Consider the following 21,929-nt stretch of genomic DNA (forward strand, 5'->3'; position numbering starts at 1 on the left):
CGTTTGGCGGACGAGCCCGCCACACACGCACCGCTTCCCCGCCCCCCCTCCCCCGCGCCGGGCGCCCCATTCACCGAAGCCGCTTACGCCATCTCCGTAAGGCCTCTCTCCCGGTCTCCCTACGCTAGTGGCGCAACCCCGGGGACAGCGCGGAGGTGTTCCGCTCTCGGGCGCCAGAGGTGTATTCTGGACGGAGGGGCGCCAGCTGCGTAGCTCGGCGCGGGGGCAGTCGGCGGCTCCCGCGTAGCTGCTACGGTAAGGTCGCAGCGGCTTACGGCAGTGGCGCTGCCGAGGGGCGGGGGGACGCGGGGCGGGGCCGGGAGCCGGCGGCCCCGCCCCGCCAGGCTGACGTAGCGGGGCTTTGTGAATCCCAGGCTGAAGTTTGGTTGAGTCACAAGAGGGTAAATAAGGATGTTTCGGAGACAAAGAGGCTCTTAAAGGCGCAGCGCCTCCTGGTGCCCCCCCCATGGGGGGGCTCACATGCATGTAGCAGCCTCTATGGGGCAGGCCACACGTGGCATCACGTGGAGGTCACGCCTGCCACAGGGGCCACAGCTAGCGATGCCACCCCTTGGGGGCCACCGCCACTGGGCAGCGAGGGGAGCTAGCCGGGCACCAGCACGTGGCGTCATGCAAAGGTCATGCCACATGCATGCCAGGTGCAGGTGCCACGGCCACTCCTCAGGGGAGCACATGTGGCGTGATGCAGAGGTCATGCCAGGCACATATCTGTCAGGGGCCGCTGCCACAGGACATTGAGGGGAGCCAGCCGGGCATCAGCACCACCTCTGGGCCACATCGAGGGCTGGGGACATGGCCGTGCCATCCGGCCCGTGCTGGCAGCGTGGCAGCATGCAGCCTACGTTGGCGCAAGCGCAGTACCACACTGTGTGCTGCTGGGGCATCGCAGACCTGGGAGGGGCTGGGCTGGGCTGGGGCGCGTGGAGCAGCATCATCTGCTGGGAGTACCATGGGGGCACAATCGCTTCACCCTCGCTGGGGGCAGGACCGCATCCTGACGTGACCGAGTCACGCTTCTGGAAAAAATAACCCCAAGTGCTGCACACGTGTGTTTGTATTGAACCAGGCCCCTGGTGAAGCTTTGACGCCACCTGTTGCCACCCACTTTGGATTCATTTGAACGTGCTTCATTTGGCAACAGCCTCGCGCCATTTTGAAGGCCCTGACAAACAGATGCAATAGTGCTTGGGGAAAGCCCCCAGAGCTAACATCGTTAGGTGGCAACGCTCTGAGGTACCATCTTCCCACTGCACCACGACGGCATGATTTGGTTATATATAGTCTGTCCTTGTAATTGTGGCTCTCAGGCCACTTTGCCCCATGGGGAACATCCATGGGATGTGCCATCATGCTGCAAAGCATCCGATGGGTTGCGAAGCAGCACAATCGCACTGTGACTGACTGCTGCGTTCAAAGCCCCCTAGTGCTAGTAGGCGACATGAGTGTCCTGTAAGCTGGCTTTGTGGGCAGAAAAGCCAGTCCGACAAAAATCTAGGCTGTTCTTGCAAGGCAAATCTCAAAAGCTCACAGAAGACTTCAGAAACTGATCTACAAACGGAAGGCAGGACCATCAACCCTTTGGCAATAAACAGCTGTTGAGCACTAAGCCTGTTTTGCTTTGTCTAGCAACCTCCCTTTCCTCTTCCAAATCTCTCCCTAAAGGCGTCTTCTACACATCCTACCGCATCTTGGTTTTTGTCCAGGGTCATGTCTGTTTCAGGCACCGATCCTGCCCACACTTCCTCATCGGCAAACATCCCCCAACTCTTTGGACTGGGTCCTTGCGTTGTCACTTCTTGAAATCCAGTTCCCCTTGTTGTGCAAGTCCATTACAATCAAAAGGATTTAAACCAAGGATGAATTTGGTCGTCTGTAATCCCTTTGTAAACATGCATATCAGCATGCAGCTACTACATAAGTGATTACTTATAATAATGATACAGAGCTAAAAATATCCCTGGCAGTACCGCTGAGGCAAGTGACCAGGAGTCTACTTCGATACTCTGCCACTGAATTGCTTTGGGATGCTGGTAACGTCACCAAACCTATTTGTGCTTTAGTTTCCTCAGATAAAATGAACCTAATTGATACATACGCACCACCCAGGAAGTCTACAGTCTACCCAGGTTTACAGTGGGTAGATGCAATGTCCTCCCTCCAAAATTATCAACAAAATTGCTCAACAACTTTCACAGGAATATGATCAGACCGCAATTTTGTGCACAGAAGTGTTGGATTTTTCAGCACCTTTCTTGGCTTTGCACATGCACTCTAGAATCTAGCTTCCAGGTCCCTGTATTGACAGGTGGGAAAGCCTGGTTTTCAGTCATGTTAACAACACGATTGAAAGCCCTCTTAACATCTGTCAAGACACAGGCTAGCGTGTTTGAAGCCAGGTTAGTTGGCCTTACTGTTGCCGAGGGAGAGCCTACTGAGCTAATAAGATTGAAAAACAATCATTTTGCCTAGCAAGGGAGGACCCCAGGGAGTAAAAGAGATGCCCTATGCGCAAAGCAGTCGATCCATTGGTTTAGAGGAGGCAGCTACATCAATGGATATCTTTGCTAATGCTGAAAGGACTAAATCTTTTCATTCCCCCTCTTCCCCCCGCCCCATTACAATCCCACTGACATCACTGGGGGGTTACCGATATAATTAAGGGCATAATTTAGCCCTAAGAGTTAGCTTGGTGGCAGCTGAACAGTAACATGCATTAAGAGCAGCATACATCCCGTTAAGACACCCAGCATGTTGTTTATACTTGTAAGACATACAAGTAAAATTTTGGTATCTCTGGTTACAAAATGCATCGTTTTTGTATTAAAAAGATGCACGTGCAACACTGGATGTGCCTAATTTTCTAATAATGACCCCACAGCTTTTATTTCAGCAGAGTGGATGTGATTACCGATGCAAACAACAGAATCTTTTTCATAGAACTTCCCGGCCACCCTTAATGGCACAGAACTATAATGAGCCAAGGGCCAGATTTCACCGCTGTAACTCAAATAGTTTGACCAGAGCCAATGGGGAGGTGAGATAAGAGTTGCAGAGATCAGACTTCACTTTGCTTCCCAGGGTATCCAGTAGGTTGGAATTGCTAATGGAGTTACAGCGAATACTGGTTGCTGTGAATCATTAACCAGGTCTTACTAACCCCAATACCAGCTTAATTTATTCAGAGTTAAATAAATGCCCATGCAAAAAAAAAAAAAAAAGGCTCTAGGCACCCTAACAATTAATTAGACTTATAGGCATAAATGATGATCACCCTTCAGCAAAAACAAAAAAACAAATCATATACAAATAATGAATTCTCAGCCCATCAATAAATCAGAGTAACAAAACACCTCCTTTCTCACCTACTCCTTTAGGAAATACCTTTAACCTTACACTCCAAACCTTGTCTAATAAACTACTTTCGCAATATGCCTGGAAGATTAAAATTATTTAGGAACGAGACATCTATTCTGTCCAGTTAACTCAGGGCTGCAGTGCAAGATCCACTGATGAGTGAGGGACAAGAAACTTTTTTTTTTTTTTTTTTTTTTTAAAGGATGATATACTCTGCTTCCTTAGGTTATGTGCTGAAAAACTGGTGCGATGTAATTTAAATAACTTAGAAGCTTAGGACCTAGCTAAGCCTCTGGGCACGGAATTCCCAGTGACCTCAAAAACCGGCTCAGCATGAGAACCGCTTACAGGAGCAGGCAGTCTGGGCTGATTTTAACGATGATGCTAAATTCTGAAATGAAGCAGAGAAGATCCTTGTCTTGCAGCAGTTCCTTGCAAAGTTCCTTGTTTTATGCAAGTGGCATAAAAATCTTGCAGCTGCAGAACTGGGGTAAACAGCAGGCTGGGATTTATTTAGCAAACGGCAACGCGCACCGCCGAAAAATATAAAGAGAAGAAAATCGCATTCACCAGCCGGGAAGCTATTGAAGGTTTAGAGCCAAAGAGACAGATGGTTCAAAGGGACCAAATTTCCCCAGCTTCCCTTCCATGTAAATAAATCACGGCTGCATGATATTGCATAGTTAAGCCCTCCAGTAAATCTCTGGTCCTCATTTTGCAACTCCTTCCTTAGTTCTGTCAGCCCACTGATATCAGTTGGACTCCTGTCCAGTAAAGGTATGTAGAGACAGTACCATTATCCAAGAGAGTGGCAGGTGCTTTATTTCAACAGGTAAGAGGAACCCTGCCAGACTTTTTTTTTTTTTTCTTCCAAATCCACTGGTATCATCTGAGACACAAAAGATTTTAATCCAGCCAGGAGCTCCAGGAGAGACTGACAGGCCATGAACATACCCAAAAAGAGACACCAAAAACCAAATCAAATTTTCCTACAAAAGACACAGGTTTGCACTGAGGGTATAAAACTCAACAAAGAAATCAAAGTCAACCTCAGCACAAAAGAAAAACTAAACAGATCTGTAAAAATCAACAAACAAGGAAGCCCCACAGATTTCCCAATCTTTGATGTATAAAAAGACTTGGCATCTTTACATGAAAATATGGCATTTTTTTTTTTTTTATTAACAGTATCAAAATATTTTCCAAGGGGAATCCAGAAAACTCACAGTTAGTGGTCAGCAGGCAAGGCAAACAGAGAAGAATTAACCCTTGCCTGTGTGTGCACACAGCTGCAGTTTCTTCTTTCTCCTCCATTTGGTTGAAGAGCTATCCCCTGAATCAAGCATTTCCACAGCACTGAACAGCCTCAGTGGCCAATGGTCAAATCACTGGAAGTATTGAATTGAATAAGGGACCAGGACAAAAGGAAAAGCACATTACATTTCAGACCTGTGTCCGAGAGTGGGTGAAGAAAGCAAGCGGATTCTCCTCCTGGGGAGATGAGCAGTGTTTCTTTGTTTTAGAGGGAGGAGAATGCACTAAGGAGCTATGGGCTGGAGTTCCTGATCTCTGAGGACAATCGGGAAAGGGGTTACTGCCCCTGTAAAGGGGACCCCCCCCAAAAAACAAAACCAAACGGCCTCGTGGAAGCCTTTTCATCTCATCCCAGCTACAGGCACCTGCTGCTGTTTGCGGATCTTGTTGAACAGTTCCATGTACTGCACCATCGAGTCAGCTGGGCTGTAGATGCTGTCGTGCTTGTTGCCAAACACGGATGGGATTCCAGGAGTGTGATTCCCCATGAAGCTTTGCATGAACTCCATTAGCAGGTTCCAGCAGTCATTGGCTACCACACACGGGCAGTATTCCACCTGGCAACACAAACAGCAGCACTAAGAGATGGAGCAGTGACAGTCATGATAATGTCCCCTCCCTTTTAAATATATATCTGGTTGGCTAACAGCTTGGACTCCGATACAGAGCTGCTCTGTGCTTCGAAGGCAGAAGAGACATGGTTTTCCTTTTGGGGAAGACAAGAAAGAAACGTTCCTTAAATCACAAGTAAAACAATGGGCCATCCTGGGGAATGCCCAAGGAAACTCTCCTCAACTGTACTTTCGAAAGCCAAGCTGGGGGAGGGAGAGAGAAAGAAAAGGTGATCAGAGAGCTGCAAATGCAGTCTGTATTAAATGGCCCCTGGCCTTGAGGGGCTAGATGGCACAGTGGGTGTTAATGCACAGGCCTTTCAGCTCTGCGTACCTTGGGTCGAATATCAGGATGCATCAGAAGGGCTTGGGGCTGGAATAACAAGGACGCTGGATGTCAAGAGGGAGGTGCTTTGGCTGATCCCCAGAATAAGAAGGGCAAGGGGCAAGAAACAGACAAGGTGCTGCCTGGCAAAGCCCATTGGCAAGGGTTTCATCTCACTAGGGCTAGAAACAGACATTGCATTTGCCCCCTGACAAGTTGTGCCTGTGCTTGTCCCGGAACAGAAATATCCTTGGATTGGTGTATCAACACATCACCCTTCTAATCAGGGTTTAGTGAGTGGCTAAATGTACCACCATTTTTATGCTGTTGATTCAATGATGCAATCCTGGCATAACCATTCAGGCACACTATGGGACTACTTGACCCATGAACCTTTTGAGGGCCGTGTCCCAGGACAAAGGACATGAACCTCTGAATGATTAAACTTTGTCCTGGGATAACGTAGTTTAAAATGCAATGCTTGCGTGTAGCCTAGGGCATTAGCCTCACCTTTCTCCAAAAAACATTGCAGGTTTGTGGGAACAGCTATGACAACTGCTTGTGAATGGGGCTCCGCTTATGACATCCTATCCTCACCTCTGCATGGGAGCCTAGCTCCTGCTGTGTACTTTGGACGAGCTAGTCAAGTAAAGCACGGCTGTCTGCTCAGCTGGAGCCCCAAACTCAAGTTAGGTACTAGACAAGCTTTCACGCACAGGCCAGAAAAGGCTGGAGATTACTGCTCAGAGGCACCTAACACTGGTTTCCAAGGGAGCAGTTACCTAACTGCGTTCGAAGATCTGGGCCTAAATATCGGCTTCCTCTTTTTCTGTTGCAGCAAAACCAAGCAATTCATTTTCAAAGGATTTCCCAGCTTCACTCAGTCCTGCTAGGGTGGCTTTTACTCATGCCTCCAACCTCCCCATGAGGCCAGCCTTTACAACCCATGAATCCAATTTCCCCACCAAACACCTTGCATTCTCTTCCATGCTGCTTCATAGACCCTGGAAGATCTGGAGCTAAAAATCTGGCAGCCCGTGGCATTGTACTTCTACAAATTCACCTCCGTCATGATGCCTAACTGGCGGGCTACAGCTGATGCTTATGACCCGAATCATCAGTCTTGCTGTTAGACAGGGAAATCACAATGCAAGGTCGAGGGACCTTTGCTACACTGTGTACTTACAAAACTTATAACAGTGGCACCCCTGATCTCTGGTTGGAGCGTCTCATGAATAGAGTCATCTTCCCACCTGAAATGCCAGGGGAACACTTGTGTTTACAACGAGGAAACATTCCCCCTGCCACATGGTAAATACAAACACAGAGGCAGTGTGAAACCGCCTGGGCCCTGCTTGTCATTTGCCACAAACAGGAAACATAAACACATCTGAAAAATAAATTAGACTTTTGTCTCTTTTTTTTTAATAACCTGGAGAAGAGTTATTGGCATCTGGCTCAAATTCAGGCTTTTGAGTTTGATGGCATCCCTTTAAAATCAGATTTGTTGGTATTTTTATGATGGTTGCTGCTACAGCGGCTCAAACACAGAGGAGCTGCATAAGAACTGTTGTTTTTAGAAGAGGTTTGAATACAGCAGTGATATTTGTTAATATAGGCTGGAGAGATGATGCTCAGAGAGGACGGAGTTTCCTCTGATCTTTGACTAATCCATTTTCTCTCTTGTTCAGCTGTCTCCATGCAAGGGGCAAGCAGAGCCCCACTGTGTGCAGTCAGCAGCCTTTTTGCAAATTGGGCCTAGCAACTCAGAGAAACACACAAGACGCCCGTTCCGAACACATGGATCTCCAGGTTCGTTCACGTATGCTGCTAGGCAGCAGCACAGGTACAACACCATGTATCCCAACCTCCTTTCCTTTTGCCTTCATCATATCCTTCCTCCAAAAGGCCCTACTGCTAACACTTAGGCACTTGAATTTCAAACTTATGTGCAGGCCCCATAAATCAGTGGGCTTACTCCCATGCTTTACAGCTATGCAAAGGCAGAATTGGGACCTATACTTCCAAGGCTTCAGCTATGAGTAACCTTCCCATACTGAAACTCTACGAAGATGAAAGTCTACGTAGGCATTCAGCAAACCATTTGTCCGCCTTCTTAACTTTAAGGAGAGGTTTAAGTTGCATTGAAGCCAAGGAGACTTAAAATTGGTGGTTGAACAGTTTCCTGAATCAGCACCCCTTCCTGTATGCAGGCTGAGCCAGCCAATTCCTCGCCTGTCCTGCATTTCAAACGCCGCGAAGAACGGCCTTACCTCCACAGATATGCCACGTGCACTGGGCCCCATGGTAACAGTGCCCACCTTCACCAAGAAGTCACAGTACTGGTACCGCGTTCCCCGGCTCTCGATCTTGTTTGCCTTGGCATTTTGGAAGAAGCCTTTCAGTTTCACCATAAGGATGTCAAAGTTGGCATCTGCTATGAGGCAGGGGCCATTCTCAAAGAGAGCAAAACAGCTGAGGGGATATTCGGAGTTATGCATCACATACATCAGTTTGCCAGTCTGCCCTGAAAGAAGAGCAACAGGGTTTTAGCTGTAAAACAACATTCCCCTCCTGCAGGTTGTAAAGAAACATCTCTTAGCTTTTTCTTTGTCCTCATCTACCCTCTGTTATTTCTATTGCAGAATGCTGACATTCTTTATTAATGCTTATGTTCTGCACACTGGATGTGCAGATTTTTTTTTTGATTTAGCACAAAACAAAGCATTCTTCTTATTTATAGTAACGCTGCTACAATCCCAGAGTATAGTCTGATCCACCATGAGCAAAAAGCTGTTCTGGGGTATTTCTGGGAGGTGCTTAAACCAAAAGATAGCCTTTTAAATAGATGACTGCAAGCAGGACTTCCCTCCACTTCTAAGACAAAAAAAAAAGAAAAAAAAAGACTTCTGCTACTTTTCTTCTACATTCATGGCTTTCAAGTGATCAGCAGCAGGACAAGGTTTCCAGAAGTACTTTGAGCTGCAGAGCCCAGTATTAACAGCGATCTCTGCGTAGGCAACAGCAAAGCCAAGCAAATTCAGACCCTAGGTAGCAGGATAGCTATACAGGCTCAGCAGTGACCTCTGGAGATAATTATAGGGGAGCTGTAGACTCACTATAGTCAAGGTTGAGACTGGCTGTTTGAGTCTTTTTTTAAGTGCTCTAAACTCCACATGCTTATCCAGATGGTCCTGAATATGTCTGTATGTGGAGAAGATCCAGGGTAGGTTTAGTGGTACAGATTTGTGGTTGACTGAGAAAAAAAGGGCAACTTTCTGCTGACACTCACCAGCATGTTCAAAGGGGCTTCTGAACATCAGAAAAGGTGCTCAGACTAGAAACCCCTGTTCTAAAGAGTGGCCTGAGATCAAGTGATGAATGCCAGTGCCAGGATGCTGTCATCAGCCAGAAGGGAAACTTCTGCATGTTTCTCAAGAGAAATCAGCGCGCACACACACAAATATCACATTTCAAGCTTTCTACAATAATGCATCCAATTGACACCAAGAAGAGGTTTCTCTCCTCAAACCCCTTTAGTCTTTTTGGAGAGGGGATAAAGACCAGCTCCAAAGGAAATGTCCGATACTGGAAGCATTTTAGTCATGTGGTGCTTTTTTTAAAAAGTCATCACAAATCGCAACGGTTGTCCCCGCCACCCCTGCACCATAAACTCCTCTGGGAAAAAAACCAAGCAGTGCACACACTGCAACAAACCTCTAGAAAATGATGTTCTAGCCCGAAAGACGTTTATTTGCAAGTCTTTTTCACTCCAGTTAAAATGGAAATTCTGTAACCTTAGGTGAGACAGCACTGCCAGCCCAGGATGTTATTGCTGAGGGGCACCAGGCCTGTGGGTAGTGTTAGTGGTGCAGGCTGGAGTCCAGGGATACCTCAGATACAGCTCTCTGAGTCAGCAGTGCTCAATCTTTTGGCCACGTGAGTCATGTGGAGTGGGTCTGTGAGCCAAACTGGGCCCTGGGCGCCTGGTCTGGGCTCTGTGCCACCTCCCCTTGGCCCTCTGCACCTGAATTGGCCACCATACTGCCTCCCCTGCCCCACACACCTGATCTAGCATGCAGGGCCACACTTTCCAGCCCACAGGGCTCCTCAAGGGTCTGGAAATTTGGCAGCAGGGTTGCTCCCCCCACCACCAAATTTTTGGACTTGCGGGCAAGGTTCTTTGGGTAGATGTGATATCTTTTTAGATCAATTGAGTTGTTGGAAGAAAGTTCTTGACAAGCTTTTGGGCGCAATCTCCCTTTGTTAAGCACAGGGAGTCTCTGCCTGACAAAGGGTGACAGCGCCCGAAAGCTTGCCAAGAACTTTTTTCCAACTAGTCAGTTGGTCTAATAAAACATATCACATCTACCCAAAGAACCTTGCCTGCTTAGGTCCTTGGACCAACACGGCTACAACCAAAAACCCAGAAACCTGGACCTGTGGGGAACTTTGTGGGCTGAATGACACGGCTCCACAGGCCAGAACTGGCCTACAGACCAGGGGGTTAAACACCCCTGCTCTGAGTTGATTTGCATGAAGTTGCTCCAAAACCACATATCTAGTAAAACTGTCTTAAAAACTGGTATTCTACAACAAGCCCTGGGGCAGACAGTGGAAGGGAGAAGGAGAACAGTGATGAATGGATCAATTCACACCTCGGCCCAGGTTGTATTCAACTCCAGCTATTTAAGAACTTGTTTTGATGAATGAGGTCACTTCACACCTCCGTGATTCTCAGCACAAGAAGGAAAAGTCTATGATCTCAATGCAGCTGTCAGCCATCCCTGTGGCAGCAAATACAGCTGTCCCTGGCCCAGGGGAGAGCAAGGGTGATGCATGCTGATAAACAGGAGAATATAATGTGGCACATTTACACATTCCCTGCATCTGCTTATTGCAGAGCAGCTGTGGCTGAAGCATAATTGCAGTATACCCCAGGAGGTCTTGCCAGTCAGAAGAGAGGCTGTGAGGCACAGCAGACATGTCCTTAGCTCTGCATTTCCTGGTTTTCCCAGGTTTAAGTACAGATGCATTCTGGAAGGTGTGAGGCACCCTAGCTCTGCAATAACAATGCTGTAGAGGAGTGAACAACACCATGCATTTACGATCACCTGTCCTCTAAGGCTCCTAAAGTGTTTCCAACCTGTAATTAAGTCCCCAACCCCACATGAGGTGGGTTAGGATTGCTATTTCATTTTAGAAGGGGGGAAAAAAACACAGAGGCACAAAGATTAACCATACCTCACCCAGAATCACAGCCAGGTCAGAGAACAGACCCCAGGTCTCTCTCCTACCTGGACGGCAAAAGTTTTACCAGGAGTCAGCAGCCACAAGAGTGAATGCAGAGCTCCATGCCATCAGCCCCATCAGAACGGCCCACGTTGCGGGGACATAGCTGCTAAAGCTGGGGCAGGCAAAGTCCAGCGGATTAAGCCTGCAGCAGACTTCATTTCCCAGCAGCCCCTGCCTGCATCACGGCAGCCAGTTTCCATGGAGACCCCAGCAGCAGCAGGACTGTGACAGCATGGGGCCAGGGTTCCCATGGAGACTGGCCCCCGCAGCGCTGGCAGAGCACAGGGCTGGACAGGGATCTTGAGCCAGCGACAGCGTGGTCCAGGGCTGGGACAAAACTGCGACCTGCTGTCCTCACGCCCTGGGCAGGGGCATGCAGGCAGCGGATCACGGCTCTGCCCTGGCTCTGGACCACGCTGTCACTACGGAAAGATCCCAGCCCCGGAGCAGCTCCCTGTCCAGTCATGCGCTCTGCCAGCGCTGCTGGGGCCAGTCTCCATGGAAACCATGGCCCCACACTGTCAGGATGCCACTGCTGCTGGCAGGGGCTGCTGGGTAATGGAGTCCAGCCACCAGCTGGATCCACCATTTTGCTCACCCCTGTGCCAACGGGACCACAGCAGCCAGAAGGCGGCACGGGCCTGTCCACACAAGCCTTTGTTAGCTCTTAAATAGCAACCTACTTTCTATCCAAGAGATCAACTCACTCTGCAGGCAAAAGAAAAAGATTTTGATTCCACATAGCAGCTTTGAGCGGGGTCACGCTTCCAGGAGAAGAACTGAATCCTGCTAGCAGGATTATACAGTGCGGACCAGGCTTGCCCGAACAGCTCTTCCTTCCTACCACTAGTTCAATCCCGTTCAGTAGCACTACGCTGGGGAGACGACTGGAGAAAAGAAAGGTATAAACAGGAGCAAGAAGAGGCCTCAGAGCTGGCTTTAGCGCTCCCAGCTAGAAAAATAAGAGCACGATAATCTACCTCATTACGACAGCAGAGTTCAACCCAACCAGAGCTACCAGCTACTGCAACCAATATAAGGTCCTGTGCAAAGCATTTCATTCAGACAGTGAAGCGACAGGCTGACCTTGGTTGCCCATGGTGGAGGCAGCTGTGTGGTAGGTCTCACAGTCGACACAAAACGTTCCTTGTTTCTCTGCTCCAAGCAGCTCCAGTTTCCTCGTTAGGATTTCAACTGTCTGCTGGACACTCTTCCCCTCTGCCACTGGCACCTGAGATACACTGTCGAAGAGGAGTTACAGAAAAGAGTCAATAACCACAGATACCGAGACACCTTAACCAAGGCAGAACGCAATACAGCCAGACAACAGCGTTTTGCGTCTAGAACAGAGATTAAAAGCCGACACACGACGACCATTGGCTTTGCAGAGCATTTAGACGGTACTGTCAGCATCGCTTTGATCTGTCTTATCCGCTCACACTAGTGATTCTCAACCAGGGTGCCAGGGTACCTTGGGGTACCCTGAGATTGTTCCACATAATGATAGCACAGTTGGGTATACAAACACAAGATAAACCCGGAGATTTCAAACAGATTTCCATTGCTGGGGGCTTTCTGAGTGCTTTACATTGGAAAAACCGCTCTATTATTTTCCCATGTTCAAGAAGTGAAAACTAACAGGCACCTCTAATTTATCCAGGCATGCCTCAAGTCTAAAAAGATTGAGAACCGCTGCTCTCGGCTTTTGAGGGCAAGGCCGATGTTACTCAGTGCCTCATTCATGTCTGGGCCTGGAGCATTACAGCAATAAACATGACTAGCACAAGTAACTACCACGTCTAAAGGTTGTCAAAGGATTGCTGTGATCATCTAATCTGGCTTTTTATGTAACGCAGGTCGCAGAGCCTTACCCGGTAATTTCTACCTTGCTGAACGACAGCAGCAGTTCCCAAACTAGGGGTTGTGAGGCCTCGGCATGGGGTCTGCCAGTGGTCCGCACACACCGCTAGGTCCCACATACTTTTCTCATGCTTCCAGCGAAACGGTTGATTATAAACCTGCATTGCTAGTTTGTGAGAGAGATGGAGGATGGACTGCTCCGCGAGTACAAAGCCCTGAGCTGGATAGCGGGTCTTTTACAGGTCCACAGCAGAAACCCTCGCTTCCAGAAGCAGGCAGGCACGCCCAAAAGCCCCATGTCTGGCATTTTCAGTCCAGTCCGCCACCTCAACCCTGCTGTGCTCCACAACCCAGAAAGCCCTACAGACAGTGCCTATTTGCCCCGCACAAAGTGCCACCGTGACAGCTGTGTCGGGTCCCGATGCTGTCCCTGCCACCCCTGCAAACGGAGGACGAGCATCGCAAGGAAGAAGCCTCGGCCAGGCGGCGACTGCTTTGCCCCAGGCGTCTGCCCCGTTCCGGTGACAACAGCAGACGCCCAGAGCACGACTTTGTCCCCAAGGCCCTTTTGCTTCTTTGCCGACAAGGGGACCCTGCGTCTCTGTTTTTATACAGTGGCCCCTGGTGCCGTCGCTGCCCCGTATTCGCAGCTGCGATGCTGACCTGGCTTGAGCCAGCCTGGTCTCTTGCCAGCCCCCCCAACCCTGCCTACCACCCAGCCCCTTGCTCACAGGGCCTCATCCCACTCCTCTCACCGCCTGCTCCCAGTGGCGATACCGCAGTGGGGCCTGGATCTTCAGGCCCCAATACATTCAGGCCCCCCAGGTGGGGGGATCTCACTTGCCCTCGCCCCTTTGCTCCCTGCAAGCCCCCCCCCCAGCCCGCTCACCCCCGGGGCCCTACCAGGTGACCCCCATGCTGGGCCCAGCGCTCCCGGCCAGCCCCTGCCTACTCGGGATCCTCTTTCCAGGCGCGGGGGCCGCCTCTCCCGGGCAGGAAGCGGAGTTTCTAGCCCAGCCCCGTCCTCTCCCGGTGGAGGGGGTGGGGAGCCGAGTAGGAAATGATGTCAGGCGGCCAGAAGTGGGTGGGGAGGCCGAGCTGCGGCGCTGGCAGGGGGTGGGGGGCAGGAGACGGGGGGCAACCCCCTGCCGATGCGGGCACGCGGGGGTTCCTCCGCCGCGGATCCGGGGGCACGTGGGTAGCGGGCAGACGAGCAGCCGCCCTTCACACGCGGTTCAGCCGCTCACAGCCGTCCCAGCTCTGGCCTACACACACCAGCCCCGTCTGCGCCTCGAAAGGCAGCGTAAAAAAAAAAAGATGAAAAGAAAAGAAAGTAAAAATTGGGCGGCGGCGCCTTTAAGAGCGAAGAGTCGGACGCGCCTGTCGCAACGTTGAGAGTCGCAACGTTCCGGGCGCGCCTGCGCGCTGCGCTGCTCCCCCCGCCCACGTGTGCGCGGCTCGCCATGCCGAAGGCCAAGCGGGCCAAGGGGAGCGCGGGGCCGGGGGAGGCGGCGCGGAGCCTGCCCCTGGCCGAGCAGATCCTGCAGGGCCAGGCCGTGCGGCCCAGCCGGAGGACGAAGAGGCGCGGCGCGGCCGCGGAGGCGGAGGACGAGTATGTGGACGAGAAGCTGTCGCGGAAGATCCTGGAGCAGGCGCGGATCCAGCAGGAGGAGCTGGAGGCCGAGCACTGCCCGGGCCGGGGAGCCGCGCCGCCGAGGAAGACCACGGTGCTGGGTGAGCGGGGGGTGGCGGAGGAGAGAGAGCCGCTGCCGGGGTTTCCCCGCCGTGAACGCCAGGGCCGGCCGTGGCGCTGGCGGGGGCGCGGTCGCCGCGCGGGGCCCCGTGGAGGCGGTGCTGCCTTCCAGGGGCGAGGAGGGCAACCCCGACACCGCCCCGTGCTGTCCCGGACCTGCCTTCTCGTCCCCTTTGACCCGTGCTCTGTCCCTGCAGTGTCTGACCGCCTCCCGGAGAAGTTTAGGGCTGGAAGGGACCTCACGGGATCCCCTCTGCTCTGGCAGGAAGGACATTTTGTATTTGGTCTTATTTTTCCCCTGCCCACAAATGCAGGTCTCAGCCCCCTGTGGGTCTTGTTTTCCGAGCAGCAAAGTCCTGCAAGAAATCTGTGCCTGAGCCGGGACTGAATCCCTGCTTCTTGATGCCCATCCGGTCCCCGGCTTTATTCACTGGGTCCTTGAACCCGAAATTCTCCCTGCCTTAAATCATCACGGTTGTTCCTGTGTATTGATAAACAGCAACTGACCTAGGGCACGGATGGGATGGATTCCCATTGGGATTGATTGGTCAAGTATGCTCCTTGAAGACAAAAGGGGCGAGCCGTGGTTTTATATTCCATTTTAATAACACAAACAGGGAGCAGGGAGGGTCAGACATAGACCAGACACCCCTCGGTACTCCTCCTGCTACGACTGAGATCATTCCCTGCATCAAACCCCCTTCTAGCCAGGCTCTGTAGCAGCCTGCATCCGTGCAGCCTGTTTTTGTCACTAAATGGTATTGCTGTGCGGTCAAACCTAGCCAATTTGAGCTGAATAGATGTCTTTCTGTCACACTAGTGATGTTTTAGACCAGGGCCATCTGCTAGGCCAGGAGGCTGTAGCTGCGGGTCAGACCACATTCACTGCGAATACTGACACTCTCTCCAGCCTCTCAACAAAGAGCACTGGAAAGAAATTATTTAGATTCTGCCTTGGGAACTTGCTGGATGTATATGTGGCCGTTAAAAAGCATAGAATCATAGAAAATTAAAGTTGGAAGGAACCTCAGGAGGTCATCTAGTCCAGCCCCAGCAGCATGTGTCAACCTAAAGTAATCCTCAGACACTGGAAATCTGAAGACCTTTTATTTGCTGTTACCTGGAACATCTACGCTAACTGAAAGACCAAAGAGAAATATTATATCTTGTATATTAAAGTTGATGGCACTGCCCCCATGTGTGATGTCAAAGGCGTGTGTGAATGCATGGACCTGTAAGCTCAGCCCCCGAGGCAGCTTTCCCTGTGTCTGTGGGCATCCATCCTGAAACAAGGTTTGGGGGGGAAAAAGTGTTTAAAAATAGGGCAGTGCTATTGCAAAGCCACAAGAAAAGCAGGGGGAACTCGGGTGCAGAGGTAGGACTGGGAGCTGCTTAATAACTCTCTAATCATTGGAACTTCAGGTTGGCAGGGTCTCTCTCAGTGATGATGTTGCGGTTCAGATGTGCTCCGTTTAATCAAAAGTGGGTGGCAGTCCTCACTGTGTCTTCAGCCAAGGCCCTGGCAGTCTCTGGTGCCCATCCCCTTGGGCTGTTGAACTTCTTCACATCAACCTCTCAAACCACTCATCACTGTAGAAGAGGTGATGAGAGACTACAGTATGGAGAGCTAACTGGTACAGCACAGAGGTGCTTAGTTTTCCAATTTGTCCAAGCCTAACCATGCCTTGTTGGGTTCAGGATCTGCATCTCGTGATGGGGATTCCGACGCAGAGGACGATGACGAGTGGCCCACGCTGGAGAAGGCCACGTCCGTGCCGAAGGAGGAGTATTGTGAAGAGGTGACGGTGAACCCTGAGGATGAGAGAGCCATCGAGATGTTCATGAACGCGAATCCACCGCTAAGGTAGAAGATGAGCTGCAATGTGGCGCTTCTGAACAGCGAGCGGTACCTTCTGCCACCATGCGGCACTGGAATAGGGTTAACGTTTCATGGAAGCACATGGATGGGGGTGGCTGCCTAAAGTGTTGTTTCCGGCCTGCAGCTGGGGAAACTGAGGCATGGAGAGTTGACTTGTTCAAGCTCATAAAGGAAGTCTGAGGGAGGGCTAGGAACAGCCCAGGAGTCCTGATGGCCCCTTTCTGGGTGCCAAGCAGCAGATAGTACTCTATGTTCGAGAACTGATGGATGTGTGGCACAAACTCCCTGTTCCTAAATACTGTGTGCAGTACCCGAGATCAAGGCCCAGTTGTTATTGGGCAGGAGGCAATCCCAGCCCCAAGATCTGGCAGTCTGAAAAGTTAAGACATGTAAAGCATAGAGGGGGAAACAAGTACAGATTCAGGAACTGACTTGCCCAAGGTCCACAGTAACCCTGTGGCAGATCTTAGACTACAATTGGGGTCTCCTGAAGCCTAGTCTAGGGCTCAGTGCACTAGAGCAGGGGTGGTCAGCTCGTTGTGACATGTGTAGCCTCTGTTTGTGGCAGGCAGCAGATTGGGGAGAGCAGCAGGTTGGGCAGGAGGGGAGAATTGAAGTGGCACCTGGAAAGGTGCAGGGTTTCAGCCGTGCCACGCATGCCAAAACGGTTGTCCCCCACTGCGCTAACCTGTTCTGCCTTGACAAAGAGCAGGCTTCTTGCATCCATTTCCAGAGCTATTTCCAACTTGTTTTCTTTCTCTGCGTTTGCCAGGAGAACCCTAGCTGATATCATCATGGAGAAGATCACGGAGAAGCAAACGGAGGTGGAGACGGTTATGTCAGAAATATCAGGCCTCCCCGTACCCCAGCTTGACCCCCGGGTACTGGAGGTTTACAAGGGTGTCAGAGAAGTAAGAGTTGTTATAGCATAGACCAGTATAACTAATATAAACCAGACCCATTGGCCGTTGCGGCTGATGTTCTCTGTCTTGGTGGCTTGTGATGAAAAAGTCTCTTTGCTTGCTACAGATGTGACCGTTTACTTGCTACAGCCTCTTCTGGGACGGCTGTTACAGTGCTGTGTAGCACTTCAGAGTAATTCAGAAGACCGTGAATTCTGCAGATGCTCCCCTCCCACCATAACTGCTCTAGGCAAATATATTGATTAGGGCTTTGTGTTGAGAGGCTTTTTACTGCTGAGCTGGGGGTAAGTTAGCAGATTCTGGAGCTGATGCTAAAATTCTTTCATGACGAGGAGCCTGGAAAAGTTTGCAAGTGGAGCACAGTTTCAGTACAGTTAGTGTAGACCGGCTTTGATGCCATGTCTTCAGGCTTTTCTGAGTGTTTTCTCGTGCTCTCTTTCTTCCCAAATAGAAACGCAGCTGTTCACCTAGCACCTCTCACTGAAGGAGTGGGAAGTACTTTTCAAATATTACAACCTCCAGACAGTTGGCAAGTTGCCCTAGCCCTTTAACAGCCATTCACTCTTAGTTGCTCCGTCTTTCTCAGGGTGACGCATTTAAATTAGTAACAGACTGTGGAAAGCCTGTGTAGCAGTTCCCTATCCTAACCGCTAGTATTCACTCGCTTTTTTTAAGGTGCTGTCCAAGTACAGGAGTGGCAAACTCCCCAAGGCGTTTAAGATCATCCCCGCTCTGTCTAACTGGGAGCAGATCCTGTACATTACAGAGCCAGAAACATGGACAGCAGCTGCCACGTATCAGGCAACCAGGTAAGATGCAATCACTTTGCCTTCGGAAAAGCTGGCAGAAGCTTTCATTAGTGGATAATAACTGGCGACAAACCATTATACGCGTCATGGGAGATGGGTGAAGCTCAGATGATTGCTTGGGTGCAGTGAAGTGTCTGGAATGGAGGGTGAGAGTTCAGTTATTCCCCACACCCTTGTTCCTGCCAGGATTTTCTCATCTAACCTGAAGGAGAGGATGGCCCAGCGGTTCTACAACCTGGTGCTGCTCCCTCGTGTGAGGGATGACATTGCTGAATACAAGCGCCTCAACTTCCACCTTTACATGGCTTTGAAGAAGGCCTTGTTCAAGCCGGGGGCCTGGTTCAAAGGTAAAAGGGAACTGAGGTGCAGGAGGGGCTGGGCTGACTTCCAGCACAGCTACCTCATGCAGAAAGGCAGGGGCTGGACTCTGTGCATGTTCCTTATTCCCCGGTGTCATTAGAAACGGTGTGGGAGAGACCTGGGTGGAGGACTCAGTATTTTCTTGCTGTCTTTGGTCTCGTGGAAACAACATTTCTTGTCCACGGCACAGCCAAGTTCTGTACATCGTGACCCCAGGTGCGCTTGAGAGTTAAAAAGAGGGAGGAATATGAACATAAGTATAAGATGGGAACAAGAAAGTAAGAGGTAGAAGGGCTTTTTGGGTGCAGAAGAGAAGACTCTTGAACCAGCGCTACCAGATCACAGTATTCCATCACCAAAATTTAATTCACATCACAGATTATTCGAGTGCCCTCAGAAAAAAAAAAAGACAGAACAAGCCCTCAGTTCTGTCGGGTGGGCTCTGCCTCCGGCAGGCTCTCAAATAGTTAGAGGTTGGGTCTGGATCTACCTTCCTGTCTGTCAGTGAAGAGAATGAGGCTGGTGCTAAGGGGAAACCAGGGCAGATGAATGAGACCACGTTGTGGCTCCAGCCGTGTTCAATCTGCCCCATGTCCAGAGTGGATGCCCAGGCAGGAGGCACTGACGCATCTCACTGAGATTTCATTCTTGTGGCTTGGACAGGCACACAGATTGGGAGTAGGAGGGTGGGGGGAACCAAACTGGAGGCTGAGGCTGAGAGTCCCCCAGCTCCATGAATAATGTGTGGGGTTTTTTGTTTTTTTTGTTGTTTTTTTTTTTAACTCTTCCTCCACGCCCATTCCAGGGATCCTGATTCCCCTGTGCGAGTCAGGGACCTGCACGCTGCGGGAAGCCATCATTATAGGGAGCATCCTCACCAAGTGCTCCATCCCAGTGCTTCACTCCAGGTACCGTGGGGCTGGCCGGGCTGTCTGCTGGGCACGTGGAGAGATGGGGATGGACATGTTCTGCCACCATCCAGGGAATCCTGTAGCAATGCCAGGGACCTGCCAGAAGCTGCGCCTGTCCTTTCATAGGGATTGGAAAGGCCTTTTATCTCCCACCTGCTCTAGGCTTGCATGGGTCCTTCCAGGGCTGTATCCAGTCCCACCACTTCCCAGGAGACCCCCGTCACCATTCTAAAAGCTAAACTTGCAGCAGATTTCTTTATACCAGGAGGCACCCTTAAGCTCCAGCCACACTTTCCCCTAGCTCAGCACATCACCAGCCACCTTTGCAGTGTTCGCAAGTATGTCACGTACTTGCTGCCTTCTCATTTAGTGCCCAGTCCATTGGGAATGGCAGAAGTGAGCACTAGGCAAGACCAGGCTGCTACGGTTACTTTTGCTGCCAGCTCTCCAAGAGTACAGGATCAAGGAGGAGTCAGTCTGCGTAGTGGCAGGGCACACAGCGAGACTGTCCATTACTTCAGAGTAGGGTGGCATGTACCACATCCCCAGCCATGTGGCCTTGTGGGAATACGTGCTTATTTTTGGGATGGGAAGGAAGAAGGGGGCTGCCCACTCCAGTGCCCTTGTAGCCAATGCCCCTGTGTGGCTCCCTGGCTCTCCTAGAGGTTAAGGGAGTTATGGGGAATGGCTGGCTGTGCAGGGGCTCGTGCCCAGCTCTAGAACAGAGGGGTCGGGACAGCCTCCGCCCCATGGGGCGGATCTCTTCAGTTGGAGAGGGTTTGACAGGCACCTGCCTCAGGCCTACCTACTTCTCCATGCATACTTGGACTCCACTGTCCCCTTGCAGCGCGGCTATGCTGAAGATCGCTGAGATGGAGTACAGTGGCGCCAACAGCATCTTCCTGCGCCTCCTCATCGACAAGAAGTACGCGCTGCCCTTCCGCGTGGTGGACGCCCTGGTCTTTCACTTCCTGGCCTTCCGCAGGGACCAGCGCACCCTGCCCGTGCTGTGGCACCAGTGCTTCCTGACCTTCGTCCAGCGCTACAAGGAGGACCTGTCCTCGGAGCAGAAGGAGTCCCTGCTGGAGCTGCTGAAGTTCCACTGCCACCCGCAGATGTCACCCGAGATCAGGAGGGAGCTGGTGAACTCCAAGACTCGGGATGTGGAAGGGCTGCAGCCGATGGCAATGGAGTGAAGGGGGGCAACAGCAGGGAGGCAGAGACTCCTTCCATCGGTAAGAAGCTGCAGCCCAGGGCTGTCTTATTGCTCATCCCTGGCTGGAGAATCTACGTGGATGAGAGTGAGGCGCCCTGCTTGGGAGCTAAACCTTTAGACTCAGCTTGGGAGTGTACTTCTGCCACTGGGATCCCAAAGCTGTCTCTCTCTTGCCCAGCAGATGAGAATAGGCTGGGTTCTCTCCATCTGGGCTTACCTTACCCTCCCTCCAGCTTGAGTGGTGGAAGCTGCCTGGCTTAGGTCTGAGCAGTGATGATAATCAGTGTGGCACTGGGGGGAGAGCATAGGGATCTGACGTGTTCCTGTGTCTGAATAAAACCTGTTCCCTGTACCTTCTGAATGGGCTGTAACATCTGCTGGAACTAAAAAGGCCCCTTTAAGGTGCTTGCTGCTGCTGGTCATACCCTGTGGCAGGGAGCTGTCTCCTTTCGGAAGAGCTTTTTGTGGGGTCACCGACAGCACGTGTGGTGTCCCATCCCCTGTCCTGCCAGCATAGCCAACTTCTGCGTGCTTCCTAAAGAACCCTTTCCTAGGGATGTGTGGCTTGCACTCTTTCCTCTACCGGGATTTGCCTTTTTATTTCACTGAGGATACATTGCTCCCATGTGCTTCTCGGGCAATGTGCTCGAGGAGGCGCCGTGTCTGTGTTCACACAGGAGAATCATTCGCTCCCTGACTGAGGTAGTCGGCGCAGCGCAGTGAATGAGCGCAGCGGCTGTGAACATGGCAGGAGGAACAGTGTGATCCAAAGGGGTGAGCTCCGGGAAACCCAGCCAGTGCTGCAGGTTTGTTTGCCGAGACAGCATCCCCCCAGGACCGCCACTTGCTAGCATGGAGGTTGCTACCCGATTAGCAGAGCTCTCGGCAGTGTTTAGCACGAGCCATCACAGGGGAAGTGCTCTGCATGGAGCCGACGAATTATGCTGCTTCATGCTACAGTGATCTGGGTGGCTTCTGTGATGGGAGCTTCACTGGAGCCAGGAATTAATAGCCCTGAGCAAGGGGCTGTGGCAGAAGGGTGAAACCAGGCAGCTTGGTGTTTCAGAGCGGGTTCAGTGGGGGACGTGATGTGGCACTCGGGACCCCAGGGTCTTCTCATTTAGCTCCCTTCACTGGTACCAGCTTGGGTGAGCCATTTAGCTTCCCGCTACAAGTAAGGTGGATGATGTTCTCAGCAGATTCCCTTGCTGCTACCCTGCATGGTCGTGACAGTACTCCTCCCATGCTCACCTCCCTAAGGGGGGCTGTGGAGGGGTGAGGTTGGGGGTGGCTCTGAC

General features: G+C 51.3%; 2 protein-coding genes across 4 annotated transcripts; one reads left to right on the forward strand and one right to left on the reverse strand.

Moving 5' to 3' along the window:
- Window positions 1-2,868: 2,868 nt before the first annotated feature.
- Window positions 2,869-13,835, reverse strand: MED20 (mediator complex subunit 20). 3 transcript variants are annotated; one of them, XR_002096739.1, is made up of 5 exons: window positions 13,684-13,835; window positions 12,007-12,161; window positions 7,899-8,152; window positions 6,812-6,878; window positions 5,157-5,246 (listed from the first exon to the last, which is right to left on the reverse strand). XR_002096739.1 is itself a non-coding variant. In XM_019514247.1 (4 exons), exons 2-4 carry the CDS (start codon window positions 12,017-12,019, stop codon window positions 5,031-5,033), a joined length of 483 nt encoding a protein of 160 aa, XP_019369792.1. In that variant the 5' UTR covers window positions 12,020-12,161; window positions 13,733-13,822; the 3' UTR covers window positions 2,869-5,030. The 3 variants fall into 3 exon arrangements, 2 of the variants coding, with proteins under 2 accessions (XP_019369792.1, XP_019369791.1); XM_019514247.1 differs by lacking the exon at window positions 6,812-6,878 and having other exon boundaries at window positions 2,869-5,246; window positions 13,733-13,822; XM_019514246.1 differs by lacking the exon at window positions 6,812-6,878 and having other exon boundaries at window positions 2,869-5,246; window positions 13,684-13,821.
- A 346-nt stretch (window positions 13,836-14,181) lies between these two features.
- BYSL (bystin like) lies at window positions 14,182-20,988 on the forward strand. Its single transcript, XM_019514245.1, has 7 exons — window positions 14,182-14,514; window positions 16,232-16,397; window positions 17,185-17,323; window positions 18,011-18,144; window positions 18,331-18,491; window positions 19,310-19,412; window positions 20,263-20,988. The coding sequence occupies exons 1-7, from the start codon at window positions 14,244-14,246 to the stop codon at window positions 20,609-20,611; spliced, it is 1,323 nt and encodes a 440-aa protein (XP_019369790.1). The 5' UTR covers window positions 14,182-14,243; the 3' UTR covers window positions 20,612-20,988.
- Window positions 20,989-21,929: the final 941 nt, after the last annotated feature.

The sequence above is a fragment of the Gavialis gangeticus genome, unplaced genomic scaffold, assembly GCF_001723915.1.
Source record: "Gavialis gangeticus isolate Ggan-Ray unplaced genomic scaffold, GavGan_comp1, whole genome shotgun sequence".
NCBI classification, from domain to species: Eukaryota; Metazoa; Chordata; order Crocodylia; family Gavialidae; genus Gavialis; species Gavialis gangeticus.

Bases quoted from the DNA above. Each gene is read 5' to 3' on its own strand.
- BYSL (XM_019514245.1), top strand. From the start codon at position 14,244: ATGCCGAAGGCCAAGCGGGCCAAGGGGAGCGCGGGGCCGGGGGAGGCG. The intron at 18,145-18,330 runs GTAAGATGCAAT...TGTTCCTGCCAG, and splicing joins GCCACGTATCAGGCAACCAG to GATTTTCTCATCTAACCTGA. The intron at 18,492-19,309 runs GTAAAAGGGAAC...CGCCCATTCCAG, and splicing joins GCCGGGGGCCTGGTTCAAAG to GGATCCTGATTCCCCTGTGC.
- MED20 (XM_019514246.1), bottom strand. The intron at 8,153-12,006 runs GTCAGCCTGTCG...CTCTTCTTTCAG, and splicing joins CTCCACCATGGGCAACCAAG to GGCAGACTGGCAAACTGATG. The intron at 5,247-7,898 runs GTAAGGCCGTTC...TTGTGTTGCCAG, and splicing joins CACGTGGCATATCTGTGGAG to GTGGAATACTGCCCGTGTGT.